The 23109-nt window shown below is 44.9% G+C and overlaps 2 protein-coding genes across 10 annotated transcripts in view; one reads left to right on the top strand and one right to left on the bottom strand.

Annotated features, from left to right (window-relative positions):
• Positions 1-16966: 16966 nt before the first annotated feature.
• On the top strand, positions 16967-19111 carry bloc1s4 (biogenesis of lysosomal organelles complex 1 subunit 4). The gene is made up of 5 exons (XM_088365411.1): positions 16967-17388; positions 17931-18002; positions 18088-18189; positions 18327-18461; positions 18681-19111. Exons 1-5 carry the CDS (start codon positions 17071-17073, stop codon positions 18786-18788), a joined length of 735 nt encoding a protein of 244 aa, XP_088221537.1. The 5' UTR covers positions 16967-17070; the 3' UTR covers positions 18789-19111.
• The window catches only part of ripor2 (RHO family interacting cell polarization regulator 2), a 28486-nt gene continuing 24402 nt past the window's right edge, over positions 19026-23109 (bottom strand). For all 9 annotated transcript variants that reach the window (XM_088365404.1, XM_088365397.1, XM_088365399.1 and 6 more), the window contains one exon: positions 19026-19958. In XM_088365404.1, the coding sequence (XP_088221530.1) occupies positions 19858-19958 (101 nt within the window). In that variant the 3' untranslated portion in view covers positions 19026-19857. The remainder of the gene's footprint in view (positions 19959-23109) is intronic.

The raw sequence follows: 23109 nt of genomic DNA, 5'->3' as shown, positions 1-23109 counted from the left end.
TGGTGGAGCTTGGGTCAAAGTGGATGGAAGCTTGTTTGGGCACTGAGTTTGACACAACTGAGGAGTCTTGATAAAAGATAAATAAATAAGGAGCAAAATGTGTCATGTTACAAAGAAGGAAAAAAGCATCATAATCAGAGGATGGATACATTTGGATAAAACAGATAGGCTAAACTGTAGGAAATAAGAGTAGAATCACATTTAGCCTATCCAGCTTAACAATTAGACATCTAGTCATTGACATTTTGGAGATGAAAATAGGGCATTAGGACCCAATAGGATGCAGTCAAGAGGAGATTGTTCAATGGACCTAATTAATAAATTAGAAGTTAATTACACCTCGCGGGGAATTCTCGTGTCAGAAAGTCCAATAAGTTCAAGGAATAACAGCCATGGAAACTTTTGACAGTTAAGAGTAATGCTGCATAAAAGTCACACAAAGTGACAGTTAACGAGATGACAAATGTAATAGGACTCGAATAACAAATGCATTGACGTGGCAAAGTGAAAACAACATAGTTGAGTAGACTGTCGGAGGGAGCCTTTTGAGTATCTTTACCTGGCTGTTCGATCAGAATGATTGATTAGGATAAAATTATTTAAGGACCATCTGAGGCTGCATCTTTCCCCATGCTCACCCATAAACAGGCTCAGCAGTAGAAATAACTGAATTTTTTAGGCATTTAATTGACAATTTTACGGTAAATGTGAGGTACAATTGTATGAAATATTTAATTAAGAACATCTAGAAATGACGGGTGACCTTCAGTATTCACTGATTACCTGCTCACTTACACATACTAAATTTGTTTGTTGTAGGATGACAGCTGAGCGATGAAGGCGAATGAATCGGCGCTTGTGTGGTTAGGAGTGTGTATGTGTGTCGGGGTGCAGTATGAACGGCCAAAGTACTTTGGAGTTGGTATGAGATAATCACAGTTGAGGGTAAGATTCCTCTCACATGAGACTATCTAGACATTATAGCTTGGAATACCCAAGATTGATGAGTGATGAGTTATAACCTTAACTAACAGCTGATGGTTAATCAAAGGCACCATGAACAACAAAATAGTTCATGGAGAAGCCCCATTTCAGCAACACGGATGGACAAGACAGGACTAATATCAAACACTAGGACGATGGACGTATGACGTGACAAACCTGGACTCACCCGACAGGGTGACGCACTATGTGGATGACAACCAAACATTTGAAACTTAAGCTTGCTTGTGGCAAGAGCGAGCTTGGCTTTGTTTTTGTGCATCACTTGACTTATTGCAGCATCAACCCCCAGCCAAGGAGCAGATTGCCGGGTGTTTTATAACTTGTATTAATTTTGCAGGTTGTCGATTGCAGTCTTGGAGAGTTTATGTTGAATTCACGTGAAAATACCCCTTTGATTTTTATGATGACTTTGTCAATGATTGATGAGTGATTGATGATTTTCAGGACAGAATCGCTATGATTCATTGTGTGTCTATTTTTATTTTGATACTCGATGCCTGTGTAGCTTTTGTGAGTACGTCCGCTGTCAGCAGGGCTGTATGCTCACTGGCAGGGGTGCGATGATTTTTGTTTGTGTTGCCGAATGTGGGGTGGACAGTCAATTTTCAGGAACTTGGGGATGACAGTCCTGGATGAGTGAAAAGTTCGACAGGGCTGGCTGCAAGGCATATGATGATGTGGTAGGACATTTTGCCGGTTCCTTTTTGAATGCCTAATGACACATTGGGGGAATGTGTCAAAAGGGGGTGGGGTTACATTTGAATGAGTAAGGATATATAAAATTTAATTGTGACATTCAATGTTTTTTTGGATTCACTTATTTTTTTAGGCTTTAACAGGACGTGCCAGAATTCAACAGGCAGTGATGGAAGGAGCAGAAGAAGCATCTCGAAAGGAAAGGAGTTAATGGGAGACAACAATCTTGAATGGAATGGATGCAAAGCGTGGTAACAATCCAACGACAGTAACGGTTATGGTGTTTCAACGGAAAATCACGAATGATGACAAATCATACAGCTAATAGGGATTAGACTGCGGCACAATAGACAACAAATGTTCGGAAGGTAATTAAATAAAATAGGAAACTGGACCAGAAACAAAGAATAGGGAACATTTCTTAACATATGAATGCATTAAAGCTGCTATTAAAGGGAAAGTATTTAAGAATACATGTTAAGAGAATTAATTTGCATAACAAGTATTGAAAAGAGTTGAATAGTTAAATCATTTAGGGAAGATTACAGGTCCATTGCTTCAAAAGATGGACTGATTTGAAAAGTGAAGTGACTTGAAGGGGAGACAAAGATAATGTACATAGACAAATTGGTTGAACAAAACTGATGGGACTGGGTCCCATTTGACAATACTGAGAAAAAGTTAAATCAAAGAGGAAATTCGGAGTGAAAATTAGTATTTGGACTGGGAAAGAGTGATTGCCGAGACGTGATTGACAGGACTTCAGACAGTGACAGCTGCAGCAGGAAAGGCTAACTTGAACAAGTAGAAGTTACTCTGCAACAGGAGGGATCTTGCAAGACTGACAGCACGACGAGAAATAAGGGGGATAAAATTCATAACTCCTGGGGGGAGTGTTGTTTGTTTGTTTGTTTGTTTGTTTGTTTGTTTGTTTGTTTGTTTGTTTGTTTGTTTGTTTGTTTGTTTCAAGGATCACGTGGGCCTCTGGATCATAGGAGTAGATGCCGGGAGCGCTCGGAGGTTCCACTGAGCACTGAGCTACCAGTCATCCCTGTGCCCCAATCAACCCCAAAGGAGAAGATTTTGTTTGCTGACAACTGGTTATGGAGATGTCGTCTACTAGGGGTGACCGAAGGGGGCCGGGAGGACTTCCGGCCTACGTTGGGCATTGCTGCTTTTTCCATTGCAACTCAAGGTTTTGTGCTGTTGTCATCGTTCAATCCTGGCAGTGGCTCTCAATTATTGCAGAACCCCTGGACGCTGACCGGGGCCTGGAAAGGGACTCTGAGGACGGTGAAGTGGACATAAAGATTGTGGATGGACAGCAGGCCCTGGGCAGTGATCCCGGCGCAATTCACTACTGAGCATTCAGTGGACTGGACTTTGCATCGGCAGTCACTTACATATGCAAGGAGGGCAACACTGAGGGCGCTTCAACGTTGCAGTATGCTGTGATATTGCGTCAATATTATATCCTTCATTACTTTATCTAATAACTACATGCTGCATTACTTTATCTCATTCGTTTACCTCGTCACATATTAACATTATGACGATGCAGTTTGACTGTTTAGCGGTCGGTGGACATGTCATTTCTTTTCCTTACTGTTTTGAGAGCTCATACTGTTTTGTGGATTGTGATATGTGCTAGGACTCCTTGTACCTGGCTGACGCCAGGTGGAGGGAATCACTGGGGATGTTAGAAAGGGCCTCCCTCTTTTTCCTTGTCATTAGACTGGCAGGGTTTTTTCTCGAGGGAGGGCCGGCAACTTTTTGGGGCTTCTAACGGACCACGCCAAATTCCTTACTTCACAAATTATCAACGTTGTTGAGGTATTACCTCAGGGGGGGTGGTTATCGTCATTTGGATAATGTGGACTTCAATTTTCTTTACTTGTGGTTCCTGAGAGGCCTCAGATTGCTGTCAGGGAGCAATTGGATACCTATATAGTTTGAGCTGTCCTAGTTAAAATAACCTTAAGTAGCATGCCTTGAACGTGATTTAGGCTGAGAATTTATAGGCCAAATTGTAGACGTGACCATAAAATTTGGTTGGGGGAAGATTTTTGGATGTTTACCGATGTCATCTCTTGTTGGACTGTTTTCGGGACAATTATAAAGTCCCGAAGGGGGGAATGCGGTAAAATTTGGACTGCATACGTCTTTGTATGTTGCCTTAGATGGTCAACTAGCAGCAGTGAGACTACCATAACCTATTTTTGCTGGACAGAGAGGCTTTAGTTTCAGTAATGTGTTGGTACCATTTGTTGGTGACCAGGGCAGAGCCTAGTACATGCCCTTTTAGGGGCATCGAAAGCAACCAGTAGACTGAGACTCGAACCGCAGCTGTTGTCTTGCCAGGTATAAAAGATGTGGGGCCTCGCAGACAAGAAGGTAGGAGGGGCTGCTAACATCTCTGCTTTTGGGCAACTCGAATATTTGGAGAAACTCTACTCTGACATCGGTTGAATAAAATCTTTTCCCAATCAGCCGTGTGTCACTGGAGTGTTCCTTCTCTGAGCCAGCCATCGTCCACCAAGTATTTTTTGAAGACCAGCGAAGCAACAAAGACAATACACCACACTATCTAATGCAGGGGTCACCAACCTTTCTTAAACCGAGAGCTACTTCCTGGGTACTGATTAAGGCAAAAGGCTACCAGTTTGACACACACTTCTGAAATAGCCAATTTGCTCAATTTGTTATTATTGTCATTTCCAGTTCACATGTAAGTGTGATTTTAACAAGAATAGCAAAAATACAGTCAAACCTTAGTTTTCGACTACAATCCGTTCCAGAAGGCGGTTCGAGAAGTGAATCGGTCGAATTCCGAATCTATCTTTCCCATTACAAATAATGGAAAAAAAATTAATCCGTTTCAAGACCCCCCCCCCCCCCCCCACCCCCCCCCCCAGGTTTGACTGTAAAATATATGATGCAGCTCACTGACAAGTGCCGCTATTTGAGCTAAGTTTAGAAAAGCTCTGCGGGCGACTCATGCGTGTCACGTCGGTTAGTCCTTCTGTTATTTCGTTAAGTCATGTCAGTTTGCCGAGTCTATTAGTTTGTTTTTCTAAATAAACCCTGGTCCAAGCTGCATTTGGTCGCCTTGCTCTATCCGATCCCTGACAGAATGATCCGACCACTTCAGCGACCAGCGCCTGGACCAACCCTCCACCATCAGCACCCGCTGCGACGCCCGATCCACGTCTGTCGTCCGAGCATGTTCCAGCGCCATGGGCTTCGCGGCCGCCATCAGACTTCGCTCCCGCGACGCCGGACCCTCGGCTGCCATCGGAGTGCTTCTGGCGCCAGCGGCTCTGCGGCCGCCGTCGGACTTCACTCCAGCATGTACACTAGCTGTTTCTCTCCACACTGTTTCCACCCTTATCCTCTGAACCCCCATCACTTTCTCCCCATTCATTCATTCATTCATTCATTCATTCATTCATTCATTCATTCATTCATTCATTCATTCATTCATTCATTCATTCATGCCTACCTTTCAGGTGAAAGCTGAAGTGTCATAAATGTTGCCAGAATCAGATGTTGTTTGATAATTTTTTGTTGCAACAAAGTTCTTCTCCGCCATGCCAGTCTTCTTTGTAGTTTCCTCAAATGCTTTTTGTATTCATATGTAACTCTATTTTCACTTGTTTTGTGCGCTAATTTCACCAGAAAACACACCAGTGCAAGCACAGCAGCAGACATTTTGCTCCAACTGAAAACTACCCAGAATGCAGTGCAGTGGGAGTGTGAGAGCTCTAGAGGACCTAGTGTGAACAGAAAGAGGACTGAGGCCCCATCAAGGCTGAACTGAACCAGAAAGAGAACTCGGTCCTCTTTGAAATACACTCACAATGTGAACACAAAAAGAACTGAGTTTGTTTCCTCTTGGTCCACTTTTTGGTCCACTTAAAGAGGCCTGACTTTGGTTCTTTCAAAAGGGTCCAGGTGTGAAAACACCCTTAGTTTGTTTTGCTGAATAAACCCTGGTCCAAGCTGCATTTGGTCACCATCCGATCCGTGACAATGCGGTCCTCACGGGCACCGTGTTGGTGACCCCTGAGCTAATGTATTTAATTCAATCCCCCACATAGTCAGACAATCTACAAGTAGACGTATGGTTAAAATTAATAATGATTGTTTAAAATTCTGTACATTATTTATACAACTTACAGCTGGTTCAGAGTTTTATATTTTGGAATATGATCATATTTGATGGATTTAATTTTGTCGTCTATTTTAGGTTATTCCATAGCCCTAATATCAGGTTGCCGAAATAACCACACTTCACACGGATCAATGGTTAACCATTTAACAAGTTTAAAACAGAGCATCAGAACTTCTGTAAAATATCAATAGTGTATAAATTTATACAACTTCCCATTCCTTTTCAAACAGGTAGGCTCTGCCCATTTTGTGCAGTGGATTTTTTTCTGTTTGTATCTGTTGTTTGTACAGAGTCATAGTTTGAACGACTTTCACCTTGCTTGTGCTTTTGAGTGTATTTGTCTTCATTTGATTGGTTATCAGGGATGAGAATCTTCAGCGGATTCGCAGATTTTCGTGTTTTTTTCCGTCGGGAGTATCATTTTCGTGAATCGTGTAGATCCGTTGAGAAAATTGTTTTTACATATGTGGGCGGGGGTACTGGGACAACAGCCGCCTTATTTTCGGCAGCATTTTGGCGCTACTTCCGTCACATCATTTTCCTACTCATTTGCCTAATTAGCAAAGGTTTTAGCCAGCATGGCAAAAGTTTTAGAGAAAAAAGACGAGGGAAATAGACAAGTCAAACGAGATCAGGAACTGCTTCAGATGGGCATGGCTCAAGAGCAGCGTCATCTTACAACTCGGAACACAGTCCGTAACCACCTGCCTGATGGAACATATCCGTAAATTAGATGTCCCGGGGAAGGTTTTTTTGCATTCTTTGACAAGATGTGATAAGCTATGGAGGTCGCGGCGCTTCGAACATTAACGAGCACATAAAAACACACACACACACACACACGCACACACACACAAAGACACGTTTTTACTTTTACAAGCATGTGGCCTAACATGATGTTACATGTAAGCTAATGTTAGGCTATTGTCATGATATCGTTAAAGAATAAATCGTTAATGATAGATAGATAGATAGATAGATAGATAGATAGATAGATAGATAGATAGATAGATAGATAGATAGATAGATAGATAGATAGATAGATAGATAGATAGAAGTTGGAAAAAATTACCGTATTTGCCGGTGTACAGGTCGACTCGGTGTATAAGTCGACCCCCTAAAATTCGACGGAAATTTACGATTTTATGATATATCCTTTGTATAAGTCGAGCTCAATTGTTGCATTGTATTAAACTTCAAAATTCAATATGCGAAATTTATTGACGAAATGTGTTCAAATTCCGGGAGGCCGTGCGCATGCGGCTGTTTATAAGCACCGCGGAGGAGATCGTGGCCGGCGAGCTCGCGCACGCCGCCCGGCACCAACGGGAGGCCGGAAATAGCTCCAAGCCGAGCGGATCGGCACTTTATAAGCACCGCGGAGGAGATCGCGGCGCCTCATTGGACTTCCAGCGGCCGGCGAGCTCGCGCACCCGCCCGGCACATCCGGGAGGCCGTGCGCACGAGCCAAGTGGCCGAAAATAGCCCCCGCCGAGCGGATCGGCTGTTTATAAGCACCGCGGAGGTGGTCGCGACGCCTCATTCGACTTCCAGCGGCCGGCGAGCTCGCGCACCCGCCCGGCACATCCGGGAGGCCGTGCGCACGAGCCAAGTGGCCGAAAATAGCCCCCGCCGAGCGGATCGGCTGTTTATAAGCACCGCGGAGGTGGTCGCGGCGCCTCATTCGACTTCCAGCGGCCGGCGAGCTCGCGCACCCGCCCGGCACATCCGGGAGGCCGTGCGCACGAGCCAAGTGGCCGAAAATAGCCCCCGCCGAGCGGATCGGCTGTTTATAAGCACCGCGGAGGTGGTCGCGGCGCCTCATTCGACTTCCAGCGGGCCGCGCACTCGCGCACGCCGCCCGGTTCAAATTTTCTAAGTGCAACGCACAATGAGATGCATGAGAAACGGCCTTGGTTACCATCACATTTGAAGCGATGAATACGAAGTTAAATTTTATGACTCGGTGTATAAGTCGAGGTCGATTTTTTTCGGTCGGTTTTGGATCGAAAAAGGTCGACCAATACACCGGCAAATACGGTAACAGTTTTCATCAAAAGGAAAAACTCCAGAATTGATTGTGCTATTTTGATGTATTATATTCACCTTGGTAGCCCACCAAGCAGGATTATCTTTTTAAGAAAACTGTTGAAATTGAGTGATGAAATTAATGGTTTTAGGGTTGCTATACTGCCAAAATCCAGGAGTTTCCAGGGAGCTTTGCCCCCTGAGCCCCCTGCGGCCCCCAATGGGAGCCTGTGGGCCCTGTGGCCCCCAATAGGGGCCTGTGGCCCCTGGAACACTGCGGCCCCCATTGGGGGGGCTGTGGTCCCTGGCCCCCTGTGGCCCCCAGACCCCGTCCACTTTTCTGTGTTTTTTTCATTTGCCGTTCTCATCTCTGGGTTATGAGTGGTTTGCCTGTTTGAAACGAATGAATTCAATTCAATTTTCAGAATGATTTTGGGTTTAATATTTCATATTTGATGGATTTAATTTTGTCGTCTATTTTAGGTCTATGTGTAGACCTAAAATAGACATGTTTAAGAGTCTAATGGTCGTGGGGAAGAAAGAGTTCTTGAAACAGGAGGTTTTACGTTTTACACTTCTGTGCCTCTGACCTGAGGGGAGAAGTGTGAACAGTCCATGTCGGGGGTGGGTGGGGACTTTAAGGATGGACGCCACTCTCCTGTGGACCCTATGGTGGCGGACAATCTGCAGAGAGGGCAGCGGAGTCCGGGTGATTTTCTTGTTGTGTGGATTAATGCATCCAACAATGGAACATCTCTAGACTTATACCTTCGGCATCCTTGAGTTTGGACTACAAAAGTTGTTCCGAGTAATAAAGATGGCGGATTTGCAAAACCGTTTGGCCACACCCATTACCTTGTTTGGCAGTGCTGCCCCAAAGACTGTGACATAATAGTTAAAATTACGCAATAGAAAATGGATAAGATTGAACGGAGTAAAAATTATCCCTCAAACAGATGATAAAATATCTGTGCAGCAACTGGAAGCAATACATTTTTCCACAATCCTGGGGACTCCAGGTGCTCAATAAAATGTATATAAAAGCTCAAAAGGTGGATTTTGTATGACATGTCTCCTTGAAATACATAATAGCCACACACTCATCAAATAGACCTCAGCTTGCTTGCTTCACTGCCACAAAGAGCGCTGCAAAGCTTGCTGAGAAGTTCCGCATTGCTTGAGAAATGGACGCATCATCCATACGCTAGAACACGGGTCTGCAACCTTTATTATCAAAAGAGCCATTTTGCCCCCTCGTCTGCCCTACAAAATAACAGAACTTGTAAACTTTTAAAAGTTCTCATCTTTTTTTTAATTTTAGCTGTTATAACCACTGAATACAACAAAAAGTAGCCCACTTTAAAATAAAACATTTAGCTGAGCTTTAAAAATAAACATAAAATTAGGACCGTCCTTGACAAGTCCATGTCAGTGCTCTCCTGTCCTCTTCTGGATTTTTGCTCAGCCAGCAATAAACTGAAGCATCTGAACATACAAAAAAAATCTACATCAGCTTGGAGTCTGATTTTTTTCCCAGGAAAAGTAATAGCTTATTAAATTATATTTAATTCTTACCTGTTTAATGTGACTTCTGTGTCTGAACTTCACTGCAGATCTTCCCTATGTCAGGGCTGTAGGATGTGACTTTGATCTTCATACAGGCCTGTAGGATCTCATCTACGAGGCGAGAACGGTGTTTGTTCTTTATGAAGTTCATGCTTGAGAACAATTGCTCGCATAAGTATGTTGAGCCAAAGATGGACAAGACTCCGAATGCATACTTTTTCGTGTTAATATACATGTCAGGAATGGCACTCCATGTTTTAAAAACAAGTTTGTCGGGGTGGGGGAGTTTCTCCATATCACTCCATTTGTGCTCTTTAACAAGTGTAGCCTTCTGACGGGCGACTTCTTCAATATCCGCCGTCAGTGATTTGAACTTATTCACCCATAAATCTTTATCCGCTATGTCGGCCAGTTCAATTTCTAGATCAGGCTTACTTACTCCGGTGAATACAACTGTGTTCAGGAGGGATGGGTCGATGTCCAGCGGTGTGACAGGGAAAGAGAGGGTAAGCTTCTCCTTTCTGAAATCACTGAATCTTTCTCCAAATGCAGCTTGCATTGTAATGATGGCACAGTGGAAATAATCATAATTTATTTGATTGTTCGCTTCTTTGAACTCTCTTAGGGAGGGAAAGTGAGAGAGCGTACCTTTTTGTGCATCTCTTGCAAACACTGTCATCTTGCGCTCAAATGCCAAAACATCTTCCAGCATCTGCAGGGCTGTGCTTCCCTTTCCTTGGAGATTTTTATTCAGCGTGTTCAAGTGACTTGTCGTATCCACCATGAAGTAGAACTTACTCAGCCAATCGAGGTCTTCCAGTTCAGGATAGCTGAGGCCTTTGCTTTCCAAGAAGGTTTTCACATGCTCCAGACAGGTAGCAAAGCGTTTTAGCAAGTCAAGTCAAGTCAGGTCAAGTTTATTTGTATAGCCCTAAATCACAAACAGTCTCAAAGGGCTTCACATAGCCAAAATTGACAATTATTCTCAAAGCATCCCCTGATCTTAAGCTCCCAAAAGGGCAAGGAAAAACTCAAAAAAAACCTGCCAGGGGAAAATAAGAAACCTTGAGAAGGGACCACAGATGGAAGGATCCCCCTTTCAGGATCACCAGGTTGTAATGGATGCAGAGAGGGCACAAGTAATACATAATATGAAAATCAATGAAAAAATGGATGTCGGAGGTGCCCTCGATAGTCCTGGCAGTGTCTTCAAGGAGGTTGAGCTGCAGTGCAGGGCTCTCCCCTAGACAGCCACCAGACTTTGTTGTGCAGCAGGAGATCCGAATATGCATGGTCGACTTCTTCTAACAATGAACAAAACTGTCAGTGGCTTAACCCGTTCGCAATTATTTTGTTGACTATCTTGATAACAAGGTTCATCACTTCCACACAGTAAGGGGGGAAAGTTTGTGCGGACAGCGCTTCTTGTTGGAGGATGCAGTGAAACGTCATGAGCTCTTGATCCAGTGACTTTTGAAGCAAATTCACAAAGCCCTTATGAACTCCTCTCATGCTGGGTGCCCCATCAGTAGACACTGACACCAGTTGAGTGGTGTTTATTCCTTTCGCTTCGAGACAACTCAAAACAGCATCACAAATGTCCTGCCCTTGTGTTTGGCCCTTTAGTGGTATGAGTTCAATCAGATCTTCCTGCGGCCCATCAGAGTTTACATATCTGCATAACAGTGCTGTCTGTTCAACATCGTTTACATCACTTGAGTTATCACAGGCAATTGAAAATGCTTGAGCTGAATTGATGTCAACAATTTGCTTACCGCTGATGTTTTCTGCCATTTTAATGGTCCCGTCTCACTTTGCGGAGAGAGGCATTTCTCTAATTTTCTGAATAACTTCCCGTTTGCTTTTAAAGTCGGAGAATAGATGCTCTGATACTGATATTTTCATGAACGACTCCTTCATATACTCTCAATCTGTGAACGGCTTCCCCCTCTTTACGATCTCCAGAGCTGCCACAAAGCTAGCAGTGCTAGTTGACTGTGGAGAACTGATCCACTTCAGCTTTTCGTAGCAGTTCTGAAATTGCTCTCTTTCGCTCAGCCTCGGTTGAGTGTTTTTCAGCGAATGCTAAGTATTTGTTTTGAAAATGTCTTTCAATGTTACATTTTTTGTTGTTCGATATTTTCTCAATACATATCAAGTATACAGGTAAGCCAGCATCGTTGCCGGTGAATGCAAATAAATAAGTCTACGCTGAATTAAACTCTCTATATTCTTCCGAAACTTTCCTTTTTTTTTTTTCATGGCTATTCAGGGTTCACAACTTCACACACAGGTTCTCACGGGTTCACACGTTCTAAAAGCTGCCAGCTGGTAAAGGCGCGGGATGTTGACGTTGATGTTGACAAATTATGAATTACAAATAGGTCTAGCTTTTTAAAAATTGGATTGTATCAACTCAAACTCCAAGATGACTGAGCAACAAAATAAACTGAATACAAATGACTTAAGAAACACTCTTTATTTATGTTCGTTTTTTTTTTTTTTTGTCAAGGCCAAAGGGAGCCGCTGAAGGAGGCTGAAAAGCCGCATGCGGCTCCGGAGCCGCAGGTTGCTGACCCCTGCGCTAGAATCTTCGTTGAATTCCTCATCAAGAGGCACAACTCCAGGATGTATTTTTCTCTTCCGAGGCGAAATAATAAATTCTTGAAACTGTTCCCTGTCAGCCATAGACGTCTATTAGACGTCTGGTCTATGTATAGACCTAATTTGGATGTCTACAATTGGTCTCGGTATAGACCCAAAATAGACGTATAAATTAAAAACATCAAATATGAGCATATTTCGAAATTTTAAAGTCTCAACCAGCTGTGAGTTGTATAAATAATGTACAGAAATTAGTTGGATTTGTGTTTAACAAGCATATTGATCCGTACGTGAATTGGTTATTTCTGTAACTTGATATAGATGTCTATTTTAGGTCATTTAAAAACCTAAAATAGACGTCTAAATTAGGTCTATATATAGACCTAAAATGGACATCTAAATTAGGTCTATATTTAGACCTAAAATGGATAACAAACCCCTCCACCACGGTAAGGTGATGACTCAGTGAGTTGTCACCTTACCGTGGTGGAGGGGTTTGCGTGTCCCAATGATCCTCAGACATTTTGTCTGGGGCTTCATGCCCCTGGTAGGGTCACCCATGGCAAAAGGGTCCTAGGTGAGGGGCCAGACAAAGCACAGCTAAAAAAAAAAAACCTTATGATGAAAAATATATATGGACTCAGATTACCCTCGCCCGGACGCGGGTCACCGGGGCCCCCCTCTGGAGGCGGGGCTCGAAGGCGAGCGTCTGGTGGCCGGGCCTTCGCCCATGGGGCCCGGCCGGGCACAGCCCGAAAAGGAAACATGGGCCCCCCTTCCCATGGGCTCACCACCTCTGGGAGGGGCCAAAGTGGTCGGGTGCAATGTAAGCTGGGCGGCGGCCAAAGGCAGGGACCTTGGCGGTCAGATCCCCAGCTGCAGAAGCTGGCTCTTGGGACATGGAATGTCACCTCTCTGGCTGGAAAGGAGCCCGAGCTGGTGTACGAGGCAGAAAAGTTCCGACTAGACATTGTCGGACTTGCCTCCACACACAGTTTGGGTCCCGGTACAAGCCCTCTCGAGAGGGGCTGGACTCTCTTCCACGATGGAGTTGCCCACGGTGAGAGGCGTCGAGCAGGTGTGGGTATACTCATTGCCCCCCACGGATTGTCAATAATGAACACCGTGTTCAAACATAAGGTTGTCCATGTGTGCACTTGGCACCAGAACACCCTGGGCTGCAGTTCGATGATCGACTTTGTAGTCGTGTCATCGGATTTGCGGCCGCATGTTTTGGAAACTCGGGTGAAGAGAGGGGTGGAGTTGTCAACTGATCACCACCTGGTGGTGGGTTGGCTCCGATGGTGGGGGAAGATGCCGGTCCGACCTGGCAGGCCCAAACGTACTGTGAGGGTCTGCTGGGAACGTCCGGCAGAATCCCCTGTCAGGAAGAGCTTCAACTCCCAACTCCGGCAGAGCTTTTCCCATGTCCCGGAGGAAACCGGGGACATTGAATCGGAGTGGACCATGTTCCGTGCCTCCATTGTTGAGGCAGCCGACCGGAGCTGTGGCCGTAGGTGGTTGGTGCCTGTCGTGGCGGCAATCCCCGAACCCGCTGGTGGACACCGGCGGTAAGGGATGCCGTCAAGCTGAAGAAGGAGTTCTATCGGGCCGTTTTTGCCTGTGGGACTCCGGAGGCAGCTGACAGGTACTGGATGGCCGAGTGGAACGTGGCTCCGGCGGTTGCTGAGGCAAAAACCCGGGCGTGGCAGGAGTTTGGCAAGGCCATGGAGAAAGACTTCCGGACGGCTTCGAGGAAATTCTGGTCCACCATCCAGCGTCTCAGGAAGGGGAAGCAGTGCACCATCAACACTTTTTACAGTGGAGATGGCTTGCTGCTGACCTCGACTCGGGATGTCGTGAGTCGGTGAGGAGAATACTTTGAAGACCTCAATTTCACCTAGACGCCTTCCATTGTGGAATCAGGGCCTGGAGACTCTGAGGCGGACTCTCCAATCTCTGGGGTTGAAGTCACTGAGGTAGTTAAAAAACTCCTCGGGGGCAAGGCCCTGGGGGTGGATGAGATCCGCCCAGAGTTTTTAAAGGCCCTGGATGTTGTGGGGCTGTCATGGCTGACACGCCTCTACAGCATTACGTGGACATCGGGGACGGTGCCTCTGGATTGGCAGACTGGGGTGGTGGTTCCCCTCTTCAAGAAGGGGAACTGGAGGGTGTGTTCCACTTACTGGGTAATCACACTCCTCAGCCTCCCTGGTAAGGTCTATTCAAGGGTGCTGGAGAGGAGGGTCCATCGGGAGGTCAAACCTTGCATTCAGGAGGAACAGTGCGGCTTTCGTCCTGGCCGTGGAACAGCTCTACACCCTCGGCAGGATCCTCGAGGGGGCATGGGAGTTCGCTCAACCAGTCCACATGTGTTTTGTGGACTTGGAGAGAGCGTTGGACCATGTCCCTCGGGAAGTTCTGTGGCGGGTGCTTCGGGAGTACGGGGCGCTGAGCCAACTGATATGGGCGGTTCGGTCCCTGTATCACCGATGCCAGAGTTTGGTCCGTAAGTCGGATGCGTTCCCAGTGAGGGCTTCCCTTTGTCACCGATTCTGTTCATAACTTTTATGGACAGAATTTCTAGGCGCAGCCAAGGCGTTGAGGGTGTCCGGTTTGGGGACCTCAGCATTGTGTCTCTGCTTTTTGCAGACGACGTGGTGCTGTTGGCTTTTTTAAACCGTGATCTCTAGTGCTCACTGGAGCGGTTCACAACCGAGTGTGAAGCGGTCTGGATGAAGGTCAGCACCTCCAAATCCGAGTCCATGGTCCTCGGTCGTAAACAGGTGGAATGCCCTCTCTGGATCGGGGATGAGATCCTGCCCCAAGTGGAGGAGTTCAAGTATCTTGGGGTCTTGTTCACAAGTGAAGGCAGGATGGAGAGCGAGATCGACAGGCGGATCGATGCAGCATCGGCAGTAATGTACCGGTCCGTCGTGGTGAAGAGAAAGCTGAGCTAAAAGGCAAAGCTCTCAATTTACTAGTCGGTCTACGCTCCTACCCTCACCTATGGTCACCAGCTATGGGTCGTGACCGAAAGAACGAGATACAAGTGGCAGAAATGAGTTTCCTCCGCAGGGTGTCCGGGCTCTCCCTTAGAGATAAGGTGAGGGGCTTGGTCATTCGGGAGGGACTCGGAGTAGAGCTGCTGCTCCTCCACGTTGAGAGGAGCCAGATGAGGTGGCTCGGGCATCTCATCAGGCTGCCTTCTGGACGCCTCCCTGGGGAGGTGTTCCGGGCATGTCCCACCGGTAGGAGACCCCGTAGACGACCCAGGAAGACGCGCTGGAGAGACTATGTCTCTCAGCTGGCCTGGGAACCCCTTGGGATTCCCCGGGATGAGCTGGATGAAGTGGCTGGGGAGAGGGAAGTCTGGGAGTCCCTCCTAAAGCTGCTGCCCCCGCAACCCGACCCTGGATAAGCGGAAGAAAATGGATGGATCGATGGCTGGATAGATGACAAATGTAAATCCATTAAATATGAAATATTAAACCCTAAACCAGGTGTAGGTTGTATAAATAATGAACAGAGGTTGCATTGCTTTGTTTTAAACGACCATTCATCCGGGTGAAGTGAGGTTATTTCTGTAACCTGATTGGCGTCTATATTAGGTCTATATGTAGACCTAATTTAGATGTCTATTTTAGGTCTATAGAATGACCTAAAATAGATGTCTATTTTAGGTCTACACATAGACCTAAAATAGACAACAAAATTAAATCCATCAAATATGAAATATTAAACCCAAAACCATTCTGTAAATTGTATACATCAGTGGTCCCCAACCTTTTTTGCGCCACGGACCGGTTACGTGTCAGAAATATTTTCGTGGACTGGCCTTTATATAAATAAATAATACATTTCCATGAAGAGACAATACATTTATAATAAATGTATAAATACGATGAAATAAAATGACACGACTGGCATAAAAACAAGTATAAACGACATAAAAATAAAACTCACCATTACGTTGAATTAGTGGGAGCACTGAGCTTGTTTGTCAGAAAGGAGCCGGTCCCATCTAGGCGTAATCGGAGACAATGACACCCAATGTGGTTAAGGTTTGTCTTTTAATACAGGATGCTTGGTCTCCATGTGCCGAAGCAGTTTTGAAGGCTTCATTGCCTCATTAGCTAGCCTGTCGCCACATATTATGCAGAGTGGGCTTGGCGCGTCAGTCACCTGTGGCGATAAATCCATATTTTAAGTAGGACTCCAGAAATTTTCTTTTAAATGCAGCTTTCCTTTTTCTTAGAAGTCGTAGCCTCTTCTTCCGTCTCCTCATTGGGCTTTTTTCCCTTTCCGAAGAAGCTTTCCAAACATCTGTTTCTTGCTCATATTTGCTTGCTTCGCGGGCTCGACTGAGGTGACCGATACGAGCGTCTTGACCTGAACCGACGGATGTAACTGGGAGAGAATAGCCATTTTTTAAAATATATTTTTCAAAATATATTCTTACTCATTTTTGCTAGCTTTGCGGGCTCGACTGGGAAAACATGTAACGTGACCGGGACGTGCGTCTTGACCTGAATTAATTGATCGTCGATAAAAAAAAAAAACTTTTTTTTTTTTTCTGTGTGGCTTGGCGGCCCGGTACCAAGTGACCCACGGATCGGTACCGGTCCGCGGACTGGGGGTTGGGGACCCCTGCCGTAGACGTTTAAAATACTTTCACATATAGACGTCTAATAGACGTCTAATAGACGACCATCCCGTAGACGGCTATAGTATAGACGTCTACGGCATAGACGTCTATTTTTATTCCACTTTATACATTTTTTTTAGACGTGTTTAGCCGAGACGTCTGGGTAGCATATAGACGTAAAAAAATGATCGCAGAATTCTGGATCGTAATGCTCGTGGCACTAGTTTGACCCTCGCGGTTGCCGTCGTTCTATCAGTCATGTGACCCAGTCAACAGACGAGCCAAACACGGCCGTAGTTTTGCGGTACCTCTAGCGGCATTTACCTCGCCAGCTCACCTTTCAGGCGACATGGACCACCGTCGCGTCGACAGGGTGGGCATCCTGTCTCCCTTGGAGGAGTCGAGCGCTGAAATCAGCAGGGACAGCGGCATCGTGTCACAGAGCGCCAGCAGCTTGTCCATGGTGAGCGACATCCTCAGCAACGGCACGGTGTCGCAGAGCCCCAGCTTCGGCGCGGCGGCTAACGTCGTAGCGTTGCCCAGTCCGAGCCTTTACCAAGCGGCTGCAGCGGCGTCGTCCCAGCACGGCCCAGAACCTCACGACGCGGACCTGATGCACGCAACCCTCGCGTACTCCTCCTACGTGAGGGCAACAGCGGGAGAAGAGGTGATCATCTGACCAAAAAATAAAACAAACAGCTAGCTTTAAACTGGCTACTTGTTTTGTTTATTAATTGCAGCAATGTCTGACAACAATTACGGTTCATGTTAAGTGCAGTTTAAAACAGGGGTTCTTTAACTGCCACTGTTTTGCTTAGCAACGGAGAACTCTCAAACATTTCCTGATTTGAATCAGTTCTGTTTATTTTTTTTTTCTTAAATCGAGGATGATGCACCCTTTTCTTGAAAGGGGTTACAGCTTAGGTTACGGGGTTTTACATAAGATGGTTAATTATGTACATTTCATTTTGACATTCTGTGTTAATAGCGGGAAAGCCCATACTGGATGGAATGAAGCGCAGTATCAGTGTGCAATGTTAAGTGAATGTGAGTGATGCCTGCACGTGTGTAAATGCCTCCGTTTTATGTGGGAAGTCAGACAAAGGCTTTTGTTTGTGTGGCTGTGTGCATTTCATCTTCCTGGAGAAAAATCTAAATGTAATGATTGAATTTCTGCTACTTATCTGACGCAAACTATTTCTCCTCCAGATTCTGTGCTTGGAGAAAAGCCTGGAGGAAATGTTGACCAGAGTGGACGAGTTTGTCGGCATGCTGGATATGGTACGGTAGAGGCACTTCAGGTCAGACCTCACAGATGGGTGTCGTTTCTACTATTTTATTGATTTATGTTTGTATTTGTCTACAGATTCGGAACGACACATCACAGATCGTGAGTGAAAACCTACCTCAGATTCAGCACAAGTCTGAGGAAATGAGACAACTGTATAGGCGCATTGACAAGTTAGAGGTAAGCGATGGCTGTTGTTTAGTATTAGCTTTTTTATTTTATGCATTGTCTCCTTAGATGTGCTAAGATGAGGGCTAAAAAGTTGACTTTAGGGGCAGTGTCCATCAAAATGTTCCAGTGTTAGCATTTGCTCGCAGGGCTTTGTCAAGATGGTGGGAGCCAACGTTGGAGCCATGGAGGAGCAGTTGACCCAGGCGGAAGGAGAACTCGCCACGCTACCGGGTGCCTTCAAGAAGATCTTCCGCACAATGAGTGTGCCCGGCTTCTTAAATGTAAGGCTTGCAATTCAAACCCTAGGGCTGTTTCCTCTTATTTACTTTAGTCATTAAACATTGGCACTTTTGGGTGTATTTGTTTGTATTCTGCCCTCCCTGGACGAAAATGATTTCCACAATTATAGTAATTGGAACATGGAAAATGTTGGTCTTTGAGCCGATTCAGTGATGTAATTTTTTTTTTGGGGGGGGGGGGGGGGGGGGCTTTTGTCATAGAAACCAAACAGCCCACGAAGAACAGCTCTACATCAGCAACATCAAGAAATCCCTCGAGTGTTCAGCACGGACGACTACATAGTCACGTCGCAGCAGGCCAAGCAGTGACACATTGCAGGGGCGTAAAGTCCACAGCCAAGCAATATAGCCAACAAGTCACAGGTGGCCTGTCAGCTGAAACTGGACTGTAGCAAAAAAAAAAAAAAAAAGTGATATTTTTAATAAGTGCCTGAACGCTCTTGTTTTCTGCTGGTTGTTAGCTTTGTAACAAGCCGCCTGATGCATCTTCCCACCCAAGAAACTTCTTTTGGATGGTTTGCTGTGTGGGAAAAAAAAGGCATGCTGTTGTAAGTCGATTAGTCTATTTAATCACCACAAGCAATATGGACCTCAAGTATTACATGTACAAAATACAGCCGTTCAAAATCCAAGCACTTGTTTCCAGGTTGCCTATGCATTTTTGAAGCAAGACTTGTTTATCAGACAGGAATATTGCAGCCAAAATGACTGGGGTGGAAAATACATTCTCATTTCAAAAAGGAAAAAAACAAATTTGCTTTGGTCGCAATAAATTTCTGTAGTCAGAGTAAAAGTAAATTTTTTTCGGGAATATAAATCATTATCTCCAAAATAATGATTAATATTTAAAAGAACTTAAATTCCAATGAAATCAACAGAGATCATATTGTTTAATATTTGTAAAAAGTAAAACACCTGATTTAGCACAGAACTAGCAATCCATATGCATCAAGTCTTCTGCACTTAATACAGCAGGAAAAAAATAGTGTGAAAAATAAATACATACAATAAAATCACATTTCCGTACAGAATTGCACTTGGATAACTGCACGTTTAACAAGACTAAATCAACTCATCCGCCTCTTTTCTTTGGCCACGGGACGCCAACAAAAAACAAACCCCAAACGTACCCCAAAGCCGCGCGCAACGCTTGAAAAACTTAAATATACACATCGGACTATTTACAGGTGCAGGATTGTGGTATCAGGGGACACGAAAGCTTTCACAGTAAGCAGTGAGCGTGCGAGACGTGAGCGAGTGGTGTAGCCAGTGAACGCTGGTGCCCTCCAGTTGAACCCCAAATATACCTGCGGGCGCATATTGTGCAGAGATTTGCTTTGTGAGTTTTGTCCATCCGCCACACCACGTTGGCGTCTCATTAAAAGTCAGTGGCGACAGCGGTCTTCTGCCGTACACCCAAGCCAATCATTTCCCCCGGCACTGCGTTCAGTTGCTCGTAGGCTAGACGGCCCTCCTCGCCTGCAACCCAAAAAAAATGTATTCACTTTCAGAGCATTTCTACACTTGTGTTATCAGCAGTGGAACAAAACGGGTGCACAACATGCAGCTGTTTTTGCCAGTGGAAACTGGGCTGATCTCATATTGAACTATTATGACTGTTGTTATAACTATTGGCATGGACGCCACCTAGTGGTGGTTGTGCTATCAAGTGGCATGGTGGTACAAGATGGTGTATATATGGGTATCGAATTTGGCCTAGGCACATTGGCTTTCCTAAAACATGTACTACAGTCAAACCTCGGTTTTTGAACGTCTCGGTTCTCAAACAAATCGGAATTCGAACAAAAAATTCTAGATTTTTTTGCTTCAGTTGTCGAACAAAATTCGGAGGTCGAACCTCACGAGATGAGCCGGGAGGACCCGAGAAAGCCCGACCGCGCGACCCGGATGCCGACTGACTCCGTTCGTTGTTATTGTGTTTTCGTTACTTTGAGGATTGTATTAATCATGCCTCCAAAGAAAGCAAGTTTTAGCAGTAAAGCCATCCTAAAACACAAAACGCTCTTAAAGCAATGCGACAGTGAGCGCCCGGTGCGCTGCGGTTGCGTGATCTGACCAAATTAAGCTCCCTGCGCACTGAGGTCCACTTAAAATTTTGGAAAGTACATTAGGACTTTAAAAATATTTTATTACTTTAAAAATATTTTCTAAATTTCAGCGACGGCTCTATCACAATAATGCAACCAGCGCGGTGCAGTTGCGCGGTTGGCGGCGCACTACGGTTGCGCGTTCGGCGGTGTGCTGCAGTTGCGCAATCGGACAAAATTAAGCTCCCTGCGCACTGAGGTCCACTTAAATTTTGGAAACAACATCAGGACTTTAATTTTTTTTTTTTAAATTTTAGCGACGGCTCTGTCACAATATTGCGACCAGCGCGGTGCAGTTGTGTGGTCAGCGACGCGCTACGGTTGCGCGTTCAGCGGTGCACTGCAGTTACGCGATCGGATGAAATTGCGCAAATGAAAAAATGCTTTAAAAAGGCGGGGTTTTTGTCTTGGAACGGATTAATTTTTTTTCCATTATTTGTAATGGGAAAAATAGATTTGGAATTCGAACAATTCGCTTCTCGAACCGCCTTCTAGAACGGATTGTGGCCAATAACCGAGGTTTGACTAGTTCCAAAATTCCACCAGGTGCTGGTGTTAAAGCTTGACATGGGTGACCTGATGGAAACTAACAAATCTAATACAGTGGAGCCTCGGTTTTCAAACACAATCCGTTCCAGAAGGCTGTTCGCGAAGTGAATCTTTCGAATTCCGAATCATATTTTCCCGTTACAAGTAATGGGAAAAAAATTAATCCGTTCCAAGCAAAAAAAACTTTAAAAAAATGCCTTTTTTAAGCATTTTTTTAATTTGCGCATTTTTGTCCAATCGGGCAACCGGAGCGCACCGCCGAACGCGCAACTGTAGTGCGTCGGCGACCGCGCACCTGAAATTTAGAAAATATTTTTATAGTCCTGATGTACATTCCAAAATTTAAGTGGACATCAGTGCGAAGGCAGCTTAATTTTGTCCAATCGCGCAACTGCAGCGCACCGCCGTACGCGCAACCGTTGCACCCCGCCAACCGCGCAATGCACCGCGCTGGTCGCATTATTGAGACAGAGTGGTCACTAAAATTTAGAAAATATTTTTAAAGTCCTAATGTACTTTCCTAAATTTAAGTGCACCTCAGTGCGCAGGGAGCTTAATTTGTTCCGATAGCGCAACCGCAGCGCGCCGGGCGCTCAGTGTTTAGGAGCGTTTTTGTGTTTTAGGATGGCTTCACTGCTCCCACTTGCTTCCTTTGGAGGCATGATTAGAGTTGATGCAATCCTTAGAGTAACGAGAACGTAATAACGAACGGAGTCAGTTTGCATGCGGGTCCTCTCGGCTCGTCTCGTGAGGTTCGATAACCTAATTTCGTCCGACATCCGAAGCAAAAAAATCTCGAATTTTTTGTTCGAATACCGATTTGTTCAAGAACCGGGACGTTCAAAAACCGAGGCTCCACTGTAAATTAAATTGTCAGCAATTGGGAGGACGTGACCTGTTGAAACGCGGAGGAACACAATATTGGAATATGATTTTGCTATGCCATAATTTTAACCTACAACAGTTTGAGCAAAATCAATATATATGTTAAAATTAGAAGAACCCATTATTATGGCTAAGTATGATTATATGTTAAGTTGATCATTACTAGACAAGATATATGTTAATAATGTTGCAATGTTTTATCCAACCTACATTTAACATTGGTGTTCCATCTATACATGAATGTATTAAGTTGAGAGGAGACATCAAGGGTTAAAGTGAAAGAACGAGCAAAACAGGAAACAGCTGCAGAGAAGAGTCATGCGCAATGGTTGCTGTTTTGCTTTGGCAACCAGGGTTCCCAGCTGAAAGTCAGGTGAAGAATGCGCAACCCTCACATACAGTGACGTGCGGTGAGGTTCATGACTGGGGAGGCACTAACGTCAGCGGTAAAATTTGTCCGGCACCTAACCATGTCACAAAAAAAGGTTGGGGAACGCTGCTCAAGTGTGGCTTATCCTTTAATTTGAATTATTTTAATTAAAATCTTATATCAGCAGTCTTCATACATAAATACACTCAATAAAGCACACGGAATAAAAAAATTGTTTTCGATCGTGCGTACCACACCGTTCCGAAGTCCTGTTGTCCGAATCAAACCTTTTAACTCCGGAGTTGCTCTTCCTTTACTGATGACCTCCTGCTTCGACCGAAAATCCATAGTTGAAAATTGTTTGGATATATAATCCTCCATTGTAAAACGAAATGTAAAAACTAAAAAAAAAACGAAACAAAACGAATGTAAAACGAAATAAACGGACGACTGCTCCTCAGTTGTTCACTGTAAATCTGAAGTGGAGGTCTCTTATTCTACAGGTAGGAGCATGAAGCATCCCGGGATCACTAGCACCCCCAGCCATAAGGCCGGAGAACCTTTTTTTTCGTAGCCTCCGTAAAGTCTCTTTTCAAAGTCGTTTTGTTAATCTAAAGAAACACGACGTTACGGACAGATGACAAAAAACTCTAGATATTATATACATCAGTTTAACTACAGAAATTAGTTAATATAGCCACAGTGTTTGAACACTTAA

This window comes from Syngnathus floridae, chromosome 21 (genome assembly GCF_059516105.1).
Source record: "Syngnathus floridae isolate MCC-2025c chromosome 21, RoL_Sflo_1.0, whole genome shotgun sequence".
Lineage (NCBI taxonomy): Eukaryota > Metazoa > Chordata > Actinopteri > Syngnathiformes > Syngnathidae > Syngnathus > Syngnathus floridae.
This window is presented reverse-complemented; position numbering and strand designations above follow the sequence as displayed.

Bases quoted from the DNA above. Each gene is read 5' to 3' on its own strand.
- bloc1s4 (XM_088365411.1), top strand. From the start codon at position 17,071: ATGGACCACCGTCGCGTCGACAGGGTGGGCATCCTGTCTCCCTTGGAG. The intron at 18,003-18,087 runs GTACGGTAGAGG...ATTTGTCTACAG, and splicing joins TTGTCGGCATGCTGGATATG to ATTCGGAACGACACATCACA. The intron at 18,462-18,680 runs GTAAGGCTTGCA...CTTTTGTCATAG, and splicing joins GTGTGCCCGGCTTCTTAAAT to AAACCAAACAGCCCACGAAG.